This window comes from Prosopis cineraria, unplaced genomic scaffold (genome assembly GCF_029017545.1).
Source record: "Prosopis cineraria cultivar Desert tree isolate PC_DT_omini unplaced genomic scaffold, ASM2901754v1 PC7, whole genome shotgun sequence".
NCBI lineage: Eukaryota > Viridiplantae > Streptophyta > Magnoliopsida > Fabales > Fabaceae > Prosopis > Prosopis cineraria.
In genome coordinates, this window is record NW_026555338.1 from 33738045 (window position 1) to 33759560 (window position 21516).

General features: G+C 34.2%; 3 protein-coding genes and 2 pseudogenes across 3 annotated transcripts; 4 read left to right on the plus strand and 1 right to left on the minus strand.

The window, feature by feature from the left end:
- Nucleotides 1–3712: 3712 nt before the first annotated feature.
- On the plus strand, nt 3713–4861 carry LOC129314976 (uncharacterized; annotated as a pseudogene).
- A 4683-nt stretch (nt 4862–9544) lies between these two features.
- LOC129316157 (receptor-like protein kinase THESEUS 1) lies at nt 9545–12856 on the plus strand. The gene is made up of 2 exons (XM_054960449.1): nt 9545–9699; nt 9852–12856. Exons 1-2 carry the CDS (start codon nt 9635–9637, stop codon nt 12526–12528), a joined length of 2742 nt encoding a protein of 913 aa, XP_054816424.1. The 5' UTR covers nt 9545–9634; the 3' UTR covers nt 12529–12856.
- Nucleotides 12857–14420: 1564 nt separating this feature from the next.
- LOC129316773 (phytohormone-binding protein CSBP-like) lies at nt 14421–14978 on the plus strand (annotated as a pseudogene).
- A 363-nt stretch (nt 14979–15341) lies between these two features.
- Nucleotides 15342–17061, minus strand: LOC129314794 (uncharacterized). The gene is made up of 2 exons (XM_054958217.1): nt 16489–17061; nt 15342–16363 (listed from the first exon to the last, which is right to left on the minus strand). Exons 1-2 carry the CDS (start codon nt 16712–16714, stop codon nt 15570–15572), a joined length of 1020 nt encoding a protein of 339 aa, XP_054814192.1. The 5' UTR covers nt 16715–17061; the 3' UTR covers nt 15342–15569.
- Nucleotides 17062–18979: 1918 nt separating this feature from the next.
- On the plus strand, nt 18980–19556 carry LOC129316774 (phytohormone-binding protein CSBP-like). The gene is made up of 2 exons (XM_054961150.1): nt 18980–19169; nt 19252–19556. Exons 1-2 carry the CDS (start codon nt 18980–18982, stop codon nt 19554–19556), a joined length of 495 nt encoding a protein of 164 aa, XP_054817125.1.
- Nucleotides 19557–21516: the final 1960 nt, after the last annotated feature.

A 21516-nucleotide genomic window follows, 5' to 3' on the forward strand; every position in this document is an offset into this window, starting at 1 on the left:
TTTCAATTTGCTGCTGCTAACACCTTGCTTGGTGAACAATGAAGGTCCCATAACCATAATAAATGCGGCCTTGCACTGAGTGATTTACATGTTGCGCTTTGAAATTCGTAATCTTGCATACTTGTCGGTGGGAAACCACAGGCAAGTTAAATCGCATTAATTTTTGATTTGGTTCAAAATTAATTGCTCCACCTATTTCTATATATAAAATATTTTTAATTAAATTTTACATTTTAATAAAAATTTATTATTTAGTTAAAATCACATTAAATTATAATAATTTTTTAATTTTAATTTTAATAATATCAATTAATATCATGATGGTGGTGGATAAAGTACACAATTAATATCTTTTTACCTTTTTCAAAACAAGAATAAAATTATCTGATTACTTAAAAATATCACGACATCTCTTATAAAAATAAATAAAATAAATTTTTAAAAATTATATATAATGACAGATGAAATAAGTCATATTAATATTATCACATTAAATATGATCGGAAAAGTTTGAACATATCACACAAAATCACTTTCTTTTGACTACAGTATACATTATTGTTAGCTAATCCATGTTTTTTTGAACAAGCTTGTTAAAATCTTAATTATTTTTTTTAAAGTTTTCAAATCTTATTTCTAATTGTACTTTGAGTATAATAAATATAATACTCTCTCTGTCTTAAATTATAAAATACTTTTAGATAAAATCTTACAGACCAATAAACCTCATTAAATACACTTAACAATTTTATTTTTTAAAATAAAATTATAAACTTTCAAAAATACTCATAATGTAACATGTTAAAAAGAAAAGAGATGAAAATTAATTGTAAAGAGATAAATGGTGATATTAGAATTAGCGCATTTAATAAAACTTAATTTATTTAAAGCATTTTATATTTTGAAATAGATAAATTTTTTTAAAAATACTCTATAATTTGAAACGGAGATAGTATTTAATTTATTCAAAACACTTTTATTAATTATTTGAATAGTGTGTAATAAAATACGGATATAATTGAAATAACATATTAAACCTATCCAACATTCTATATTTTGAACTAGGACGTACAAAGAATACTGAAAGCGTTGACTTAGATTGAGTCATATGCGCGCGCGCGCGCGCACATATATTCTTTTGAGCCGAAGGAAGATGTTTGAGCATTTGGTTAATTAGTTAATCAAGTTCGTCATAAGACGTCGCCCATTTCTCCACCTCTTCTCTTCTCTGCCGCCCCAGGGAGAAATTAAACTTAACTATCGTTAATTTTAATTAAGGCTGTCTATATACGGCCTTTCATTTAAATGGTAAAGGGTTTTTGTCAACGTCCACGCGGAAATCTGTGCATACGTATGCCTGTAATTTGGTAGAGGTGGCTGATGAAATCGTGCAGGTCAAGGAGATCAAGGGATGATCCAAGCTAAGGGTGTAACTAAGTAGCATCCAAGTGAAAGCAAGACGGCAAGATGCAATTGACTAGCACAAATAATTAATGGCAGGATCGGAAGATAGACAAGAAAGAGAAAAACGTGCTCGCGTGGTTTTCATGGAAGCTGCCTAATCAAAGAATCGATGAAGACCCAATTAGTAATAAGACAAAACAATACAGCTTTGACTTGTGTACGTTGATCCTGGATATGTCATTCAAAGCCGGAGACTTTTCTTCTTCATACGCTCCGTAATTTTATACTTCGGGATTTTGTCAACATGAATAATATACGGAAAGTGGAAATTGTCTACTCAGTCAACTTCAGTATCTCGATCTATTGTTTGACAGTTGGATCGCCACTTGATGCCGTCTTCATCAGCCTAACTTTTGGCGCAAAGCCACAGACACAGAGTCCGCACTTACCCGTTTCCTCATTGCATTTAAATCATCTCAAGTTTGATCCCCCACCCAAAAAAAAAAAAAAAAAAAACTTCTCAAGTTAAAATCTGTAAATATCCTTTTTAAAAACAGAAAAAAAATATTTTATATTTTATAAAAAATAATAAAAAATAAAACCTTCACCGAAATTCACAGATATAGGATTTAAGTCCTTTCATCATTCTATCTCCTCCAGTAACTTTTTAGGAAAAATCACATGCAGGAGCCGTTGAGGAATATTATTAATAGATAAGAATTAATGAAAAATTAATTGTTATTAAAATGAAAATAATTTTTTTTAACGGTGATTTTTTATTGATTATTGTCTACTAATAATATATTTCAGAGGTCCTTGTCACCTTGTGCACAATTTTCCCAACTTTTTATTATTTTCTTAATTTTCACGTAAAAATCAAAACATGTAATCTTTGTTATGTTATATTACTTACATTATTACTTATCTATACTAATAAATCGGGAGAATGACAATTGAGTTCCAAAGTTTGAATTAATAATAGTTAGATTCTCAATAAATTTTTTAAAAATGAGTTATAAATATCAATTCAAGTAATTATAAATATAATTTCTGATATAATAAAAGAGTTATATTTGATATTTACATATATATTTGCAATAACAACTTTTGAATTTATAATTATCTGGATTAATATTTTTAACTTATTTTAAAAAAAAAATTATTGAGGATCTAATATTCATTAATTTAGTATTTTGAGACTTAACTGTTATTCTTTCTAATAATTTTTTTTGTATTTTCATTATAAATACACAATACTTTTTCCTTTTATTTAAATTAATTTATTCCCTTTTCCATTTCAAGTAAAAAGGGTTTTTTTTTCAAAATTATTATCTGTAAAATATATTCTAGGCCTGATTTATTTAATATAAAATTACATCTTTTTTGGCAAAGAAATGTGCATGTTATTCAAATCAAGGCAGATAATATAAAATCATCCTTTAATATGATATGACTGTACATACAAGAGTAATAGTAAGACTTGCAACTTGCAAGCCTCTTTCATGATTGTCGGCCCATCATTCGGGTGCAATTTGCTTTCGCGTTGGTCCATGCAGGTGAGAGCTGGGAACTAACTGCTGTATTGTTCATAACTAGTTTCTCAGGTGCCGTGATCGATATTTAAAATATGAAATGTCTTCATCTTTCACAAAATAGTATATTATTTATCTTTATCGTTTGAGAATTTTCTCTAAGCATACAATTTTCATTTTTTTAAAAAATCCAGTAACTATTTTGAACTTGTATTTCATCCACTAATTTGATTATTTCCTCATCACCACTTTTTATCATGCTTTTCCAGACAACGATAAAAAGCCGTAACAATTTCTCTAATTTTTATTATGTGATCTGGTGATATTATTAATAGCATATGCATACGCATATGCAATGTAGTGAACATGAAAAGGCCATGAAAGGCGTATTATTGGTCCCAATATTAATTAACCAAATCAATGGGATTGGGTAAGTGTGACACGGGAGGCTTGAAATATGTACAATAGAGTACCGCCTGAAAATAAATATCATTAATGCGTGATTGATACACAACAACTCGTGGTCCGCGGAGGTGGCCGGTATTCCTTTTTTTTTTTTTATAGCAAAAAGAGGTCATTTTTATTAATTTTCATCTCAAGCAAACTTTTTTTTTAGAAGTTTGATGCGATGGAAATAGCTATCCATCTTACATGAGCATGTAATAAAATTGAAATGTAATCTAATACCGCACTAGTGTGAAGCTTATGAAGCTTGAGAGCCACTTTCACAAGTTAGATAATCTCTCGATGACTGCACCATCTGACTATTATCTATAAACGACAATATGCGACCCACCTACATGCCAGGCGGAGCTTACATTAACTCACGAACACTTGTCACTCATCCCAACCGTGGATACTATCCTATTTGCTTGATCTTTAACAGCTCATCTTCTGTCTACAACTGAGTCACGTACTAGGTTATATCGTTGAAATAGCCAGGCAGCTCTTATATCATGGTCCGAAAGAGTCCCTGGACAAAAGGCAGTGCTTTCTCTGTTCCCATTCAGCGATCCACATGGCTTGCTTCTGTTTCCTGGTGGATCAGACGAGGAAGTTCGAGCGGAGCAGGCCGGTGGCAGGCACTTGCTCTAGGTGCTGCAGCGGCGCCACCGTGGTTGATATGATGACATAGGCAATATTTTGTTACGTCCCTTTTTACTGGAAATCTTGCAAGGCTATAACTTGCACTTTCTGCGGAGCCATTCTCAAATCATACGGATGAACCGTGAACAGATACATGTATGCTTGTATGGTGTACGTTCATCGTTTACACCATACAAGCATATATATATATATATATATATCTGTAATCATCCTTCTTCTCTATTTTCTTCTTGGTTTGCGTACGAGGGTAGAGTCTTAGCTAGCTTTCTCGATGTTTATGCTAGTCTGTGCTTATGAGTTTCCATGGAGTCTCGAATAATATGGAAGCAGCTAGATGGGTTTGAGAGCTTGTGTCATGATTGATGTTTCACAGTACGTAGTAAGTACATGTAAGCAAATAATCCTATTCTTAGTCGTATTTTAGTCATCGTAGCTGGGTTTTTAGGGTGACCAACTTCAACCAAGAAATTTAAGAACGGATGTGGATCTCAATCTCGGACAACATATATTCTTGATTCAAAGACTCTCAAGTTAATTAAAAATGTGTACGATTTTGGACATGTGTACGAGGTATCAAGGAGAGGAATCAATTGATTAGGGAGCTCCCAGTCAAATTTCGACAGATTAAATTTAGCATTATTCACAAGAATCAATTTTCGGCTCCAACCCCTTCCGCAACACATACACAAACACGAGAAAAGAAATAGACAAGAACAATTTTTGAGCAATCCAAATGCTTGATCTGTCCCTGCTCCTCGGCCAAGACGAGGAACAAAACAGAACAAAAGTTATTGTTGTCGAGGTCCGACAATAGTCTGGTCCGGCCCATCATATTCCAGCATGAAAGATCCATTTTCTGGGCTGAAACATGATCACAGAAACATTATGTTTTAAGATCATCACGATTTTCCTAATTAATTCTTCTGTGGAATTTTCATCTTCTCCAGTAATTAAATTTGTTTAGTGTCTAGTGAAAATCGAAGGATCTAGATTTAAGATAAGCTCATCATTCTATGACAATGTTGTAATCAACATGTCAACACAACGTTACATCCCACATTAAAAGAATTTGGAAAGGGTCCCGATTATAAAAGGGTGCATTGCACACTCCATTGAGCTAATTTTTTGGAGAGAGAATAATAATTTTGTGACAAAGTAATATCAAAGTCATATTTGAGTTTGTCCAGTCGTTAGGCTCCTTGATGGGCCATCCATGATGAGGTGTCACATATTGGCTGGGAAAGCTATTATATCCTACATTTGAGGGGCTTGGGAGAGTCTCGGTTATATAAGCAAATGATTGTACATCTCACTGAGTTAATTTTTGAGAAGAGAGTAATAATCTTGTGATAGTAAGCTAGGCTTCTTTGTTTTCAACGTTTTGTTTGTTTGGTCTAAAATATCACTCACATTCATGTTAAAAACAAATAGAACAATACATACACCCACCAATAATAGTTACACGAGATTAGGAAAATAAACAACTCATAAGACATAATAAAGGAACCAATTCCAAGTCTAATAGAAATAAGAAATGATAGAAAGAAGAACAAGAAATAACTAAAGATCTTGAAGATCAAAAATATTTTGCTTTATTGATTAAAAAAAATTTGATTAGTTGTCGTAATATTTAAATTATTGTTATCTTTTTAGTTATACATTTTCATTTAATTTTAGTATTTTTAGAATATTCAGATTTATTTTTAGAGTTTGGCTAATCTCTATAAATAGTATATCAACTGGTTTATTTTGTGTGCATCTATTATTGAATAAAAATTGCTCTTGCATTGCCTTCCCTAGGTTTAATTCTCTCTATATTCTAGCTCCTGGCTCTCTTTCTATCTCTTTACTCTTTTCTCTTATCTTCTCCCTTTTCCTTTCCCTCATGCTGCATCAAAGTCTTTCTTGAGTATTATTAGGAATCTATCATTCAAGAGGATCAGTGACAGAGTAAGTTGGGGGTTTGGTAAAGCATCCCAGAGGCCCCTTTAAAATTAAAATAATTGTACTGTTACGAGGTTAAACCAAGGAAAATAATACATCCTTCAACACATAGAAGCCGAGTCCTTGAAGAACCCACTTTTAGGATTCAAATTTTTTCGTCTTTGCCAATATATAGCTTGTTATTGTTGAACACATATGTTTTCCTCAATTTGCCTTAAACTAATCTCTAAATTGTAACTACCCTAGGTGTTAGAGACTTCAACAATAGCAATAAGCAAATAGCTTTTCACATTTAATAGAAGGTAAAAGAACGAAATAAAATGATTTGTTAACGGTGATGTGAAATTTGATTCAAATACAGTATTTGTCTAAGTAAATTTCTCAAAGTTCTGTGGTTTTAGACAATTGGATCTTTCTAGTGAGAATCATATCTAATAACCATTCAAAAAACTTATTTGCAAAGAATGACCATGCAAATTAGAAAAGAATCACGCAAGTGGGACACGGCCAAGAGTACAAGGTTGAAGAAGGGGAAGGAAGAGGCGAGAAAGGGGAAGGGGGAAGTGGTTGAGATTTTGGGTTGGAATTCAATTTATTCGCCGCACCGTGATTGGCTCCTTCTCCTTCCTTCATTTTTCTACTCTCCATTCTCAATGTCTAATTGTCTTCCCTCTTCACCTACTTATTATTAAAGTTATTACATTATTGCAGGAATTCTAACTCCAATTTACCAAACCGTTTTAAGAGATGATCACGATCAATACCAAATGCTGATCACGTAGAAATTATGGAGGGTGCACGAATATTGAATACAACAAACACGCCTGCTTTATCAGGACTCGTGGAAAAGCAAGGCATGAGAATTAAAAGGTGTGGATGTTAAAATTGGCTTTTATGGGCCGAGCATGTGATACTTGGCTCAACTATCGATGGAAGAAAATACGGGGCGCAGGATCAAGGATGTGAACTGAACATTTTCATTATACGTTTGGAAAAAAGGAAAAACACGGAATCAATGAAAATGTGCCTGAAGGGGACGTTGATGGGAGAGACCATGTGGAGTACCATGCCAACGCGAGTCTCGTGTCCTACGATTACGGGCTCCTCATTTATTATCAAAATACAACGGGACCCATATCGGACACACACAGACACACTCTCAATGCATTAATTTATTATTAATTTTTCCATCTAAAATGTTTCAAAAAGATTCATAAACTCAATTTTATAAATACTTACTTTGAACACAAACATGCTTATGTTATTTATTTGGCTAAAGTGTACTTTAATTTTTTAATTTTATATAATCCTTTTAATTCTATTTACGGGGAAGAGAGAATAATTTTTTTATCCTATTTATAAATTATATTATAAATTTTTACAATTTTTTTATTTTACCCTCTATTAAAAAGAGTAGTGAGAGAAAATATGTTAATATAGAATATATATTCAATAGGGTAGAGTTGAAAATTTTAAATTTTTAAACAGAATTAATAAATTTTAAAATTTTAATAATTTTTAATAAAATGTTAGAAGCATCTTATAAATATAAAATATAAAGGAGTAATGTTTTAGTTTGATCCCATGATTTTATAAAGTATTTTTCAGTCCTCTAACCTAACCTAGTTTTAAATTATTTTTTTAAAAATAAACTTAATACATTAACATATCAAATGTTTTGTTAATATTTAAAAGTTTAATATAATATTTTTGTACTAATAAAACAAATAGTATTAAAGATAAAGCACTGAAATGTGAAAAAGATGCTTTATACAAAATTAAAAGATAAAATGTATATTTTAACCCATTTATTTTTTTATATTAATTTGTTATACACACACGTATATCTGTTAATTTGTTGGCAAAAAAAAAAACACGTATATATAACTATATACGTATATCTTTAGCTATATTCTAAAAATTTTAAATTTGTTATATCTAATGTGACGTGCGTGTAGCAGTATTACATACATTTATCATCTATATCATACATCACTGTAATATACACAATTCAACCAGTAATAACACGACATACATGGATATGCTTGTATACATTTGTTTTGCCCAAAATATAGATATATATGATAAATGTATATACATAGATCTACGAGAACACTGTTATGTTATCATCTCTCGAATTTTATTTTATATTTATAAGTTGTTGTTTTTACATTTTTTTTGGTAAATTTTTTTTAAACATTTTTTACGTGTTTTAAAAAATTATTACAGTATATTTTTTAACTTTTATCTCAAATTTTTTTTATACTCGTATTAAAAATAACGAGAAAAATACAAGGCACCTTGTTATATGCGCCATATTTTCTTAAATAAGAATAAAAAGAAAAGATTTTTTTTTTGAATTTTTGTTCAACACTTCATTTATAAGAATTACCTTTGAATTTACAAAACATATTATAAATAGAATAAAAAAAAGTAATTTGTTTTTTTTTTCAAATGCATAACGTGTTTCAGAAAGTAAAACCGAGGCGCGTGCACTCACACATGCTTGCACAGTTAAATGGAGCTTTAAAGCTTAGCATGGATAAGGAAAAAAAGAAAGAAATAAAGAAAGAAAAGAGGCAGGAGAGAATAAAAACATTCAAAAATAATAAAAAATCTTAATTTTTTTTTGAAAATTTTCTAAAATAGAATTCTTTCTTTTCTTATCGAATTTTCTTTCTGTTCAAATTAAAGATAAGTTTTAATCCTTTCATGAAAGAGCCTTGAGATTTGATGAGTTCTGAATTGTTATTGTGGGAGGCTCTATCTGGGTTGACTCAAAGGCCAGATATTTTCTGAGTCTCCAATTAAGCATCTGAACTTGCTTCAGTGAGAACACAAATGTCTCCGCAGTCAGTAGGGTAGGCTTACCTTTCCAGAACATGCAGTTTTTTAAGATCGGTGGCAAAGATCAAGAATTAAAAAAAAAAAAAAAAAAAGTCCACAAGGCACTCATTTCTGTTTCCACTCAGCAAGCATTGCCGTCACAAATTGAAACTATCAACGGTACGATAAGAAAATTTTACAACATTTATAGTTATGGCGTATCATAACAGTTATTTAATTAATGATAAAAAGGATCAAAGATTTTTGAAAAAATATTATCATTAATTATTATAATTTTATTAAATTTTGTTTTTAATTGTTATAATTTTTTTTTCTAATGTTTCAATGTTGATAAGAGCTGAAAACAATGAAATCATGACAACCTAAATAACAAACGTCACCTAAATTTTTTAAAATTATAAAAATTAAAAATATTAAAAAATTATAAAGATTAAAAATAAAATTTGATAAAATTATTTGTGTTTTTTCAAGATTTTCCAAGCATAGAATAATTATAAATGAAAACAACTCATCAAGGAAAGCCGGATAAAAGATGGACAGAGAGAGAGAAATTTGAAATTGGAACTAAAAATTCTTGAACCATAGTTGTGATAATAAATTCATCCAGAGAGTATAAAAAATTTACCCATTTAATTACTGGAGCGGTACAGTAAGAAACCGGAAGTTTCACATTAATTTGGCTCTCGTCGGGTGGGACCTCTGTATGTTCTTTGCTCTGTAAATGACAGCCTAATCAAAACAGCCTGGAAAAGGTTGTTTTGCAGCTCCGCTAAAAAGCTGAGCTCCATGGGCTTCCAGTAATGGCATTTAACTACTTACCTCGTTTACTCGGCATCATATCATACACAGTTTGCTTCTCCACAAGGTAAATTCATCCACACAACTCATCTCCCCATTCTTTTACGTCCGAAAACATTACCAGAATAGATGCATTACTCTGCTGCTCAGCAAAATTTATGTCTCTCTATTCTTTGTCTGTTATCTGTTCCTTTTATAATAGATCCGACATTGTTTCAGGTTTCGGTCTGGGGATGAGATTTGCAGCATTTTTTGGCTCATTCGACGTGATTTTTGGAGCAGTCTGAGATCCATACTTCCAGTTATGGCGATTCGGGTATCCATTACCCTGTGTTATGGGTTGGTGAAAACATGGGAAGCTACAATGGCGAAGATGAGGTTTTTGAAGTGGTTACTCTTTGTTTTGGTTGTATTTTTGTTTTCAATTGATGGGTCGTCTTCCTCATTCATCCCTCCTGATAATTATTTGATTTCTTGTGGTTCTCCCCAAAACATCACCTTTCAAAGTCGCTCTTTTGTTCCTGATTCGCAGCACTCTTCATTAATTATGAAAACTGGGAATTCTTTAGTGGCCAGTTCCAATTCTAGCGTTCCTTCTCCTATCTACCAATCAGCTCGGATTTTTACCTCTAAAGCTTCTTACAAATTCAAAATTAAGCAGCAAGGTCGGCATTGGGTTCGGCTCTATTTCTGCCCTCTTCCCAACCCTGGCCATAACTTGACTTCTGCTTCTCTATCAGTGGTTACATCTGATTTTGTTCTCCTGAGCAACTTCTCCTTTAGTAACTACAATGGTTCTTATATGTTCAAGGAGTATGCAATCAACGTTACTTCTGCTGCCTTGACTCTCACCTTCATCCCTTCAAATGGTTCAGAAGCTTTTGTCAATGCAATTGAAGTTGTGTCGATGCCGGATGAACTGTTTGCTGATCAGGCATCTGGTCTACACCCTCTGTCCACTTTCAGTGGCCTTTCTGAACTGGCTTTTGAAACTGTTTATCGGTTAAATATTGGGGGTCCTTTGATCACTGCTCAAAATGACACACTGGGAAGAACTTGGGTTAATGATCTGAAATACCTCCATGTGAATAGCTCTGTCCTCAATGTTTCAGTTAACCCTTTGAGCATTAAGTATCCACCAGCTGTTACTCCTGAGACAGCACCGAATTGGGTTTATGCCACTGCTGATGTGATGGGTGATGCAAACGTTCCGATTACAAATTTCAACATTACTTGGGTTTTCTCCGTGGATCCGAGCTTCTCCTATTTTGTACGAGTACACTTCTGTGATATTGTGAGCAAGTCTCTCAACAGTTTGGTGTTCAATCTGTACATAAATTCTGACCTAGCTTTTGGAAGCATTGACCTTTCATCCATAATTGGTAACTTGAATGTGCCTTACTATAAGGACTACGTTTCTGATGCCTCAGCAGATTCAAACACTTTGACTGTGAGTGTTGGTCCGGATAATATGGCAGACATCAGGAATGCCACCATGAATGGTTTGGAGATAATGAAAATCAGCAACAAGTTGAAGAGCTTGGACAGGAATGCTTCAGTTGCGAGTCTCCTTCCGAGTTCACCTTCAAAGATCAGCACGATAGGAATAATAGTTGGTGCTGCTGTTGGGTCTGTAGCAGCACTAGCATTGCTTGTGTTGTGTTATTGCTGCTTGATAGGGCGCAAATCAAAGCCTGCTCAACAAGGGCCTTCTTGGCTGCCTCTGCCCTTTTATGGTAACTCTCAGACCATGACAAAAGTGTCAACAACTTCTCAGAAGAGCGGTACTGCAAGCTGCATTTCTTTAGCTTCCTCAAATCTTGGACGATTCTTCAACTTCCAAGAAATCCTGGATGCAACCAATAAATTTGATGAAAAGTTGCTTCTTGGTGTTGGTGGTTTTGGGAGGGTTTACAAGGGAACATTTGAAGATGGCACAAATGTAGCTGTGAAAAGGGGCAACCCCAGATCTGAACAGGGCCTTGCTGAATTCAGAACTGAAATTGAAATGTTGTCCAAGCTTCGCCATCGTCATCTTGTGTCTCTCATTGGCTACTGTGATGAGAGGTCGGAAATGATCCTTGTCTATGAATATATGGCTAATGGACCCCTGAGGAGCCATTTATATGGAACAGACCTGCCACCTCTAACATGGAAGCAGAGGCTTGACATTTGCATTGGAGCAGCAAGAGGCCTTCATTATCTTCACACAGGAGCAGCTCAAAGCATAATTCACCGAGATGTGAAGACAACAAACATACTCTTAGATGAGAACTTTGTTGCTAAAGTTGCCGACTTTGGCCTCTCAAAAACTGGTCCTGCGCTTGATCAGACCCATGTGAGCACTGCAGTTAAAGGAAGTTTTGGCTATCTTGATCCTGAATACTTTAGGAGGCAACAACTTACAGAGAAATCGGATGTGTATTCTTTCGGGGTGGTTCTAATGGAGGTGTTATGCACAAGACCTGCTCTAAACCCTGTGCTTCCAAGGGAGCAGGTTAATATAGCCGAATGGGCTATGACTTGGCAGAAAAAGGGAATGCTTGATCAAATCATGGATCAGAATCTGGTGGGAAAGGTGAATCCTGCTTCTCTGAAGAAGTTTGGGGAGACAGCTGAGAAGTGCTTGGCTGAGCATGGTGTAGACAGGCCATCCATGGGAGATGTGTTGTGGAATCTGGAATATTCTCTACAACTTCAAGAGACCTCATCAGCACTCATGGAACCTGAAGACAACAGCACAAATCACATAACTGGAATTCAGTTGACTCCACTCGAGGCTTTTGATAATAGCGTGAGTATGATTGAAAGGGGCATCTCCGGAACAGATGATGATGTAGAAGATGCAGCCACAAGTGCCGTGTTCTCACAAATAGTAAATCCTCGCGGAAGGTGATTTGTTATGGTGCACGAGAGATTTGTTAGTAGATTTGGTGTGCATTTGCACCAATCCAATGGGAAGATGGACATTTAGTGGGATTTATATTTCTACAAGTATGTGAATGTGACCGTTGATTTATAGGCTTGGTGTACGTCATACAGGTTTACCTTAGAATTTTCGCCTTTGCGTCCAACCGTCAAGCACAGTGCTCGTTCAGGTCGCCTTAGTCTGTTTTTGTCCTCTTGTCTTCCCTTACTCTGTTAATATAGTTGAATCATGGGATCAAGTTAGCCCTTATATGTTGAATGTAAGGTATCAATAGATGAGTTTTAGTGTCATGCAAGATTTCTGGCTTTCGCTGATCTCCATATTTCCGAATTGGATATTGTATGGATTTATATCAGATAAAATGCTACAAAATCACAGAAAGCATTTTATTCCAGAAGTAACATGTAATGTAAAATGCTACGAGATCACATGATGTTTCTTTCAAAAGTTAGGTTTGGCATTTTACCAAGACATACGCAGCTCGTAGAGCCTTGACAAGAGACGTCGACGTGAAAGGTATTCTGATATTCTCTTTTACTTTTGCCCGTGGTTCGCGTTAGTCCTTTTTTCTCCTTTTCGGCCTAAGCAAAATAGAAGCTCTTTAATTGTTGCAATCAGGTAACAGTATTCTGTGGTGAAGGCGTGCAGCAACCAAAAAAAAAAAAAAAGTTTATTTATTATTTATTTTTTGCCTGTTTTAAGGCTTCCAAAAGCTTCTAGAAACTCATAATTTTTTGCAACTTCCCATTCTTTTCCGTTGATCCATATGCGAACAACTCTTGATTGCAGAATGGAAGGTGGACCACCACCTGTTTCTTGATCTGTATAGCTGTTTTTGGTTTTGAACAAACATTGATCGGTATATAGTTGTTATCCCCTAGTAATACATTTTATTTATTTTACTTCTTCAAAAATAAAAATGCAGAACTAAACTAAAGTTGTCGATTGTGGCTACCAGTTTTACGCGTTTGTTGAGGCCACTGGCCACTTGACTTGGCTGAAGAAACAAATAATAATAAATGTAGGAGGAGCAGCAGTGTTGGTCTATTTCAAAACTTCACGACATGTATTCTATTCAATGCGCTCAGAATTCTCCTTCTCCGCTAACCTGTGATCTGATCTCCCCAGTAACTTTAAACCAATAAACTATGCATTTATTCAATAATTCATCCATTCATTTAAAAAAAAAAACTCGAGATTATTTTGGTAATGAGGATTCATGTACAGGAGTGTGACTATGAATCCTTATTTTCATCCATTACCATTCTCTCATTCTGAAAATATCCTCATCTTTTTGTTAATTTCTTTTCCATCTATTATTAACAAAATGTGATTCGTTAATGATAATGCATATGTTTTTTATAAATAATTCTTTACCCTTGGAATTACGTGGAGATAGATAACCCTTTAGTTTTAGATCATGAACATATAAATCTCTTGAAATATCACGTTGTGTAATTAAAATAATGAACTCAGACCAAAAATAAAGAACGAATGAACTAATTAAATAAAATTTAAGACAATACATTATTAGAAGTCAAAATGTTATCTATTTATTTACCATCTAGGGTTGATCCAGCTTAATAAAAAAAAAAATCTCAACTTTGAATCTTAAAGAAGTTTTCTTTTTCCCTATAAAATCTGCATTGCCATTGTTACCTGGGCAGGACATTGCGAAACGAATAAAAGTGGAATCTTTCACCCTGGTCGGTGGTCACACTGCAATGCATGCAGGAGTGCACACTGCAATGCATGCAGGAGTGCCACTTTGTGTTGGTGATAGCTTCTGCTGCTTCCTCCACATCACGAATTAGCAAATCGCTGAAACTCCAACGGGCAAAGGCAAACAAAACAAGACCATGGCGAAAGAATTCAACACCCAAATAGAAGTGGCCGTTGGGTTGGAAATCCTTTGGCAAGCTTTGTCCAAGGATTTGTCACTCATCGTTCCAAAGGCAATCCCAGATATGGTGACCGACGTGCAAGTCAGTGAAGGAGACGGATGCCTTGGCACCGTCCTACTCTTTACCTTTGGCTCCAGTAAGTCATCCATCATATCCTGTGACTCCATCAACTTCTTTCTCATCCTCAATTACTACTGATTTTCTCGTACTGTATGTTGTTCTCACTGCAGTTGCATCCGCACCGGTGAGTTACCAAACGGAGAAAATCTCAGAGCTTGATTCCACTGCACATGAGATAGGGTTAGAGTTGTTTGAAGGTGGTCATCTAAATCATGTCTTGTCTTATTACAACACCAGTTTAAGCTATCACCGAAAGGAGAGCATCAAACTGTGGTTCATGTGAAGGTATCTTATGAATCTGACAATGAAGAAGCCACCGAGCTGATGGAGATCAAAGATTCCACTTTAAGCTTCGTCAGAGGCCTAGAAAAATATCTGATGAAAGGTGCCTGATCATTATTAGCCTTTTCTCATCTTCTGGAGGCTGGCTAGGTGCACTCCCTCTGTTTTTGGATCTCTCTCTTGAAGGATCACTCACCTACCTCCCAATAAAATTTTCTTAGCATGGCTATATTAGTCTTTTCCAGTTCGTGTGACTTGATGTCATGAAAATAATTGACTAATATTTCTGTTTCCTCGCTAATTGTTATCTCATTATACTTCAATATTTTATATTATGTTTTAATTAAATGATTTCATTAATATTCAAATGATTGCTATCAATTTTAGAATAATTTTAAACGAGTTTTAGTTCTTTATAATATATATCATAATTCACGTTTGAAATGAGACAAATTATGAAAGAGGCGAAAAACAAACATGCAGATAAGTTTATTCCGATAAACCTTCAAGTACAATTGTTTTTATCATACTCGATCCTTTGTAAAAACATGTATAAGGGTTTTATCCCCCCGTAAACATATATAAAATTTGCATAACACATCTAATACAAAAACTTACATTAACAATGTGAAAAAGTAAACAACCAACAGAGAAAGCAGCTTCTGCTCATTATTCAAGGAAACGTAGCGCACGTAGAAATATTCATTTCTTGCAGACAATCCCAAGACCGTAAGAGAACTTGGTACAGTCAAGAGTAGCAACCTCTACCACTGCATTATCGGCTTCCTTCTCAGCCGATGAATTTTCCTGCGAGTATAGGCATGACTCACACCTTGCAGAAAGCAACGAGGCTGTTCTATACTTTTCTTCGCCTCCCACCACTGGCATAGCCACACCAGGCTTCGCCGGGTTCTCAAAATCTGGCCTGTATGTCTTCCCGAGCACTCCGTCAACACCAGCAGACAGCTTCGTGAACCTGAATTGAACTTCCAAGTGGGCAAAGCAGTCATCTGAAGGCAGCTGGTAGTTATGAATCCTGTCGTCTTCCTTCGTCACTGGCACCACGTTCACGAGAATTTCAGCCAAGTCCTTTATCGTCACCATCACACTGTTCTTGCTCGCCACTCTCTCCACCTTGATGTCCTGTTCCGGAGAGTTCCATTTAGACAGGGAGCCTCCTGGGAGGAGAAGATCGTTGCCGTTATAGGTGAACTTTAGAAGGTCGACGTCGTCGATCCATTGTGCAGTCTTTCTGGCTTCGAGAGAGAAAGTCTGGGACTTGAAGAGGATGCCAAGGGCTTGGATCCAAGTGTAGTCCCGGCCTCGACCGGCAGGTCTGTGCCCGATGAAACGGGCGTTGATCTGAAGGTCGGAGTCGGTGACCAGGGCGAAGTGTTCGTTGCTCTTACCGTGGAAGTAGAACACCCTGCCGTCTCCGCCAATGAATCGAGGATCGTAGCATCCTGATCCAGGTGCGTTGCAGTTCGGTTTTCGTTCTGAAACACGACAAGAAGGAATCGATTAAGCTAATAATCTAGTGATGAGTGTTCGATTATGATAGAATCTTAACAGCAAGCTTGCGCAATGAGTTATGAAGAAGACAAGGTGAGAAAAGGCTTACTTCTGCAGACAGCCTTGCAAACAGGCTTGTCACAGTCAATGAAGCAAACCTTAGCCTGAGGATCTGAGGATTCGCTGCTGGGGCATTCAGAGGGGCACCTGATGTACTTTCCAGAGCATCTGGTTTTGTGACCACAGTAGAGAGCATAATAAGCCTGTGCTTGAATCAAACTCGAGACAAGCACCAGACTGATAATCAAGACGGAACTGCCTTTAGCGATCTCCATATCGTTTTCTCTGTGAATAGGATATGAAGAAACAGTTGATGATGCAGCAACCCATCTTGGCCTTCATTATATAGAGGTGTCATCAAGCGAGTTGCCTCTGAATTGGGAAGGAGGCTTTTGCAAACTTGTAATATAATCTAGTTGTGGCTCCAAGTGGAAGGAAGAACATGGGTTTCCCACATTGAATGAAGAAATTATAAAGGTTACATAGAGTTTCTTGTTGTAAAAGGGTACATGAAGATGGTTTCAGATATTAGGATTGAAGTGCGAAAGTTTTGGCAGCATATCTGGGTACCAGATATTAGTTCAAAGGTGGACAGGGACGCTTAGGGGGATGGCAAAGCGGGAAGCAGCTAAAGCCAATGATGCCTTGAGATGAAAACAACAATAATATAATTTGTTTAATATTTAAAGGGAAACACACTGACATGAAATTAAATTAAAAAAAAAAACTGATCGGACAGAATATGGGAGGCGTATAGGGGGGAAAAGGGCAAAGGAACATGGGCGAGTGTTCGTAGTTGAACTGACGAGGCTACATTGTCAACGGCAGATAAGGCCTCCCGGATGTGCGGGCCCAAATTGCGTTCTTTGCGCTGTGAGAACTGAGAAGCGACGTATAATTTCATCTCCATCTCAAGATAACATTATCTCAAAATATTATACAATTTTTTTAAAAAATAAAATTTTATTAATATATTTTTTAATATTACCTTTCAAGTAGAGAAATAATTGAAATAATATTATAACAGACCAAAATATAAGACATTGATGATTAATTCACAGTTTTAAAAAATATTAATTTAAATCTTAAATTTTTTAAAAAATTAAATACCCTATACAAGGGCCTTGATGATAATAATTAAAATTTTAATATATTTTTTAAAAGAGTAATAAATGAAGTAAAAATATAGTTAGAAAAATAATTATAAAACTTACACCATAACTTATATTTTGAATCAACTAAGATTTTTTAAAAATATCTTATATTGTAGTTCAGATGAAGTAATGATTAAGTATGTAATAATATTTTTAAAAGTTTATAACTTTATTTTTAAAAAAATAAGGTTGTAAAGTGTTATTATTGTGCTTTTATTGTTATATGTAATCTTATCTCAAATTATCTTATAATTTGAAAAAGGGTCAATATTTATGTTTCACTCACCAGTCTTGACATTCAGACATCAATTGCATTATACATAGATGCATATATATATGGAGTAAATTTTTGGTAAATCGATTTTCATTCACCATTTTTTTTTAAATTCCGTGTTTCATTTTTTTTCTTTTCTTTTTTTTTAAAAAAATGGATCCCCCAGCATGGTTGTATGTAAATGCTTCAGTTGTGCCTTACACACAAATCACGTATTTTTAGAAAAATTCTAAATACATAAACTAATCGAATATTCGAATCCATAGCGTAACCACACCCAATAAACCTGGATGAAAGGATTGAAAAAATTATTAATTATTTGTTTCAACAAATAAGCAATATGTTTTGATGATTCCATTTTCCTTTTATTAAACACAGGTATCTAAACTAAACCCATTGTCTTGGCCCGTTTTATCTGAGCTGTTATTTAATTTGGTCATCACCTTTTTGTTTTTTAATTACAAAACCACCGAAAAGTCCCTTGCTACACAAAACGCATTTTACAAGAATCTCTGCGATACATGCATAAACATGTCCTGGTGAGTAACATGAGCAGAATCAGCTGGATAATGTGAGCTTTTGGCGTGAAATACTCTTGCATCCACACTCTTAACAAAGAAAGCTGTCTAACGATAGCATGTTTGGGGTGGCATTTCCTCTGTTCCCCCAAAAAGCCATGTTGTTTGGGAGAGCCAAAACGCCACTCCAAACAAGTCCTAATGTTCAATGCTTATCATGCTGTGTCATGTTCCTTATATCTAATATTGTAAAGTTGGCCATAAAAAATGTTCGGTACATGCACTGGAGAATACAAAGATTGAATGAATGATAAACCCTGGCTTACTGGGTATTGGTATTTATGGTTAAAATCTATAAGGTAGATGCTAGACATTATTGAGAATCCTAAAAATTAAATTTTTAAGCACTCATGGAGATCAATTTGAGGAAAATAAGTCTTCGGAACTAATCTGTAACTGTAACTAAATATTTTAAATCAGAAATAAGAATTTAAAATCATGAAAACACATTATGATTAATTTTCTTAAAAAGTCGGGAGGCCAGTGTCCGATAAATAGGGAAGGATGTAAAAGGCCAAAGATAAAGAAGAAGAGATGGTGAAATCAAGAAAGACAGGAATAGAAGTGAGGGTTGGGCTGGAAAAGCTATGGCAAGTAATGTCAAAGCCCAAGGATTTGGCCGCCATATCAGCAAAGTTGGTGCCTGAGCAGATCATAGATATGCAGGTGGTTGAAGGAGATGGAGGCGTCGGCACCATCCTTCTCTACGTTCCTAGCTCCATCAGTAAGTTTTTTAATACATATGTTTCAGCTCACATGTAAATTGCTAGTATTGTTGCACTGAGTTGTTCTGTTCACAATCACAGGTGGATTATCGGATGCGAGTTATAAGGAGAAAATTGCAGAGCTTGACGCCACCAGACATGAGATAGGGTTCGAGTACGTGGAAGGTGGGTTTCTGAATCGAGGGTTCTCCTACTTCAAGATAGGCGCTCAGCTTTGCGCAAAAGGAGAGCATCGAACTGAGGTCAATCTGAAGATCTCTTATGAATCTGACAATGACGAAGAAACTACCCAGCAGCTGATCCAGAAAGCAGAGTCTGCTGCTTTCAACTTGTTAAGGAACCTTGAAAAATATCTGTCCAATGGTTTAGCCACTTCTTCTGACTGATCTCCCTGATGGTTTCATGCCCAGGTGTGATATGGATCATGCGTTTATTTTAGATTTTTGAAATTATTCTATTTGGATTATTTGAATATGGATGTTTAAAATATTTAGTAGCTTAATTAGTACTTAATTATATTTTCTTATCAATATATTTCTCATCATTATTTTACATTTTATTTATTTTCAATAAATCTATATTATCTTTGTTATCTTTGCCATTTTTAAACCAATAATAGTGTTGATATTGAAATAATTGATTAATCAATTAAGTATTAAAAACAATAACTCGTGCTTTTGATAATTATTTTTATTTAAAATAACAAAGACCGGTGATGATTAATTAAACTTCTTATTAGTTCAATCCAACCCAGTTAACTATATGGATATATTGATAAAGGAACATTAATTCTGTTAATTCTTTATTCATACTTATAAGAAAACATAGGGGTTAATACAAGAAGTTACGTTTCATTAGCATTGTGCAACCCAAACTAAAAAGGATCAGCTATATATTGTATGTTCAATATATTGCAAAAGCAGCTACACATTACGGCTGTTCACTTTAACCTCACTTCAGAATTTCTTTTTCTTTTTTCTTTTTCCTGTTCCTGACAGCACGAAGCATGAGATGGTTTTGAGTGATCATGATTTAAAATTTTTAGCTTATATTTTTTGTATAATTTTTTTTATAGAGTGGCAGTTATAAAAGAAGATTTTTATTTTAAATTATGTATCTATTAAGTTTAAAATAATAATTTATTAAAAATATAAAAATAAAATCATATTAAATTTGAATTGTCCTATTTAATTTTGATCCGAGTTCAGACTCATCCCACCGAAATTGATTCCTAGAAATATTAAACATTTCAGGTCCGTTTGGTTTTCCTCCATTTCACATTCAGAAAGCAAAATTTCACTTTCAGAAAGTTAAAAGTTGTTTGGGTAGAATATTTTGCAGAAAAGCACATTCTGAAAGTACATTCAAACAGTAACTGAAAGTGAATTTCTGAAACGTAACTATTTGAAACTTTTGAAAAGTGAATTTGAAAAGTAGGATGTTATTTGACCATACTACCCTAAGTTTAATATCTTATTTTTTTATTTAAAAAATAGTTAATTCATTAAAAATATAATTATTATTTTAATAATAATAATTAAGTATCAATTTTTTTAGTATTATAAATTGAGTGATTAATCATGTTAATTTTTAGTATTAATGTATAATAAAAATTAAAAATCTTTATTACATCTTTTAAAATTACAAATTAAAAAATACAAATAATTAGAGATCAAATTTTTAGCATTATAGATCAAAATTTATGTTATTTATAATTTTTATTATATTTTTTAAATATTTTGAATATATTACATTTGTATAATAAAAATTATAAATCATTATAAATCAATGTCCTTTTTGGTAATTGTACATTCAAAAGCACATCTCACTATCACAAACCAAACAACTTTTAATGTATCAAACTGACTTTTGAAAAAATATATTCAAACACAAATTTCATTACAACAACTGACTTTCATTAATCTGACTTTTACCAAATGAACTTTCACCAAATGAACTTTTAGCAAACTGAAAACCAAACGCACACTTCTTCCAGGCACAATTCCAGGGCCGTTTGAAATTTGATGCAGGCAACTGACATTTCTAATATATATCTATATATATATAGAGAGAGAGAGAGAGGGAGAGAGATAGAAAGTTAATTAAAGCTTAGACTTTTTGTGCCAGGTGCTTGATTGCATGATAATGTTAATGTATTGCAACTTAGGCCCTGTTTGGTACCAAGGAATGAGGGAGTGGGATTGGCATTGGCATTGATTAATTCCAAGTTTTTATGTTTGGTATAAGGAAATAAGGATTTTAATCCCAAACCCAAACCTATCTAAGTGGGATTACCTAATACCACCCACCCCCTTGGTACTGAAAAATCAATCCTGGGATTGATTA

What these genes read in the sequence shown, in the direction of transcription:
- LOC129316157 (XM_054960449.1), top strand. Translation starts at nt 9,635, where the DNA reads ATGGCATTTAACTACTTACCTCGTTTACTCGGCATCATATCATACACA. An exon ending in ACAGTTTGCTTCTCCACAAG is followed by an intron (nt 9,700 to 9,851) that starts GTAAATTCATCC and finishes ACATTGTTTCAG; the next exon opens with GTTTCGGTCTGGGGATGAGA.
- LOC129314794 (XM_054958217.1), bottom strand. Translation starts at nt 16,714, where the DNA reads ATGGAGATCGCTAAAGGCAGTTCCGTCTTGATTATCAGTCTGGTGCTT. An exon ending in TTGCAAGGCTGTCTGCAGAA is followed by an intron (nt 16,364 to 16,488) that starts GTAAGCCTTTTC and finishes GTCGTGTTTCAG; the next exon opens with AACGAAAACCGAACTGCAAC.
- LOC129316774 (XM_054961150.1), top strand. Translation starts at nt 18,980, where the DNA reads ATGGTGAAATCAAGAAAGACAGGAATAGAAGTGAGGGTTGGGCTGGAA. An exon ending in CTACGTTCCTAGCTCCATCA is followed by an intron (nt 19,170 to 19,251) that starts GTAAGTTTTTTA and finishes TCACAATCACAG; the next exon opens with GTGGATTATCGGATGCGAGT.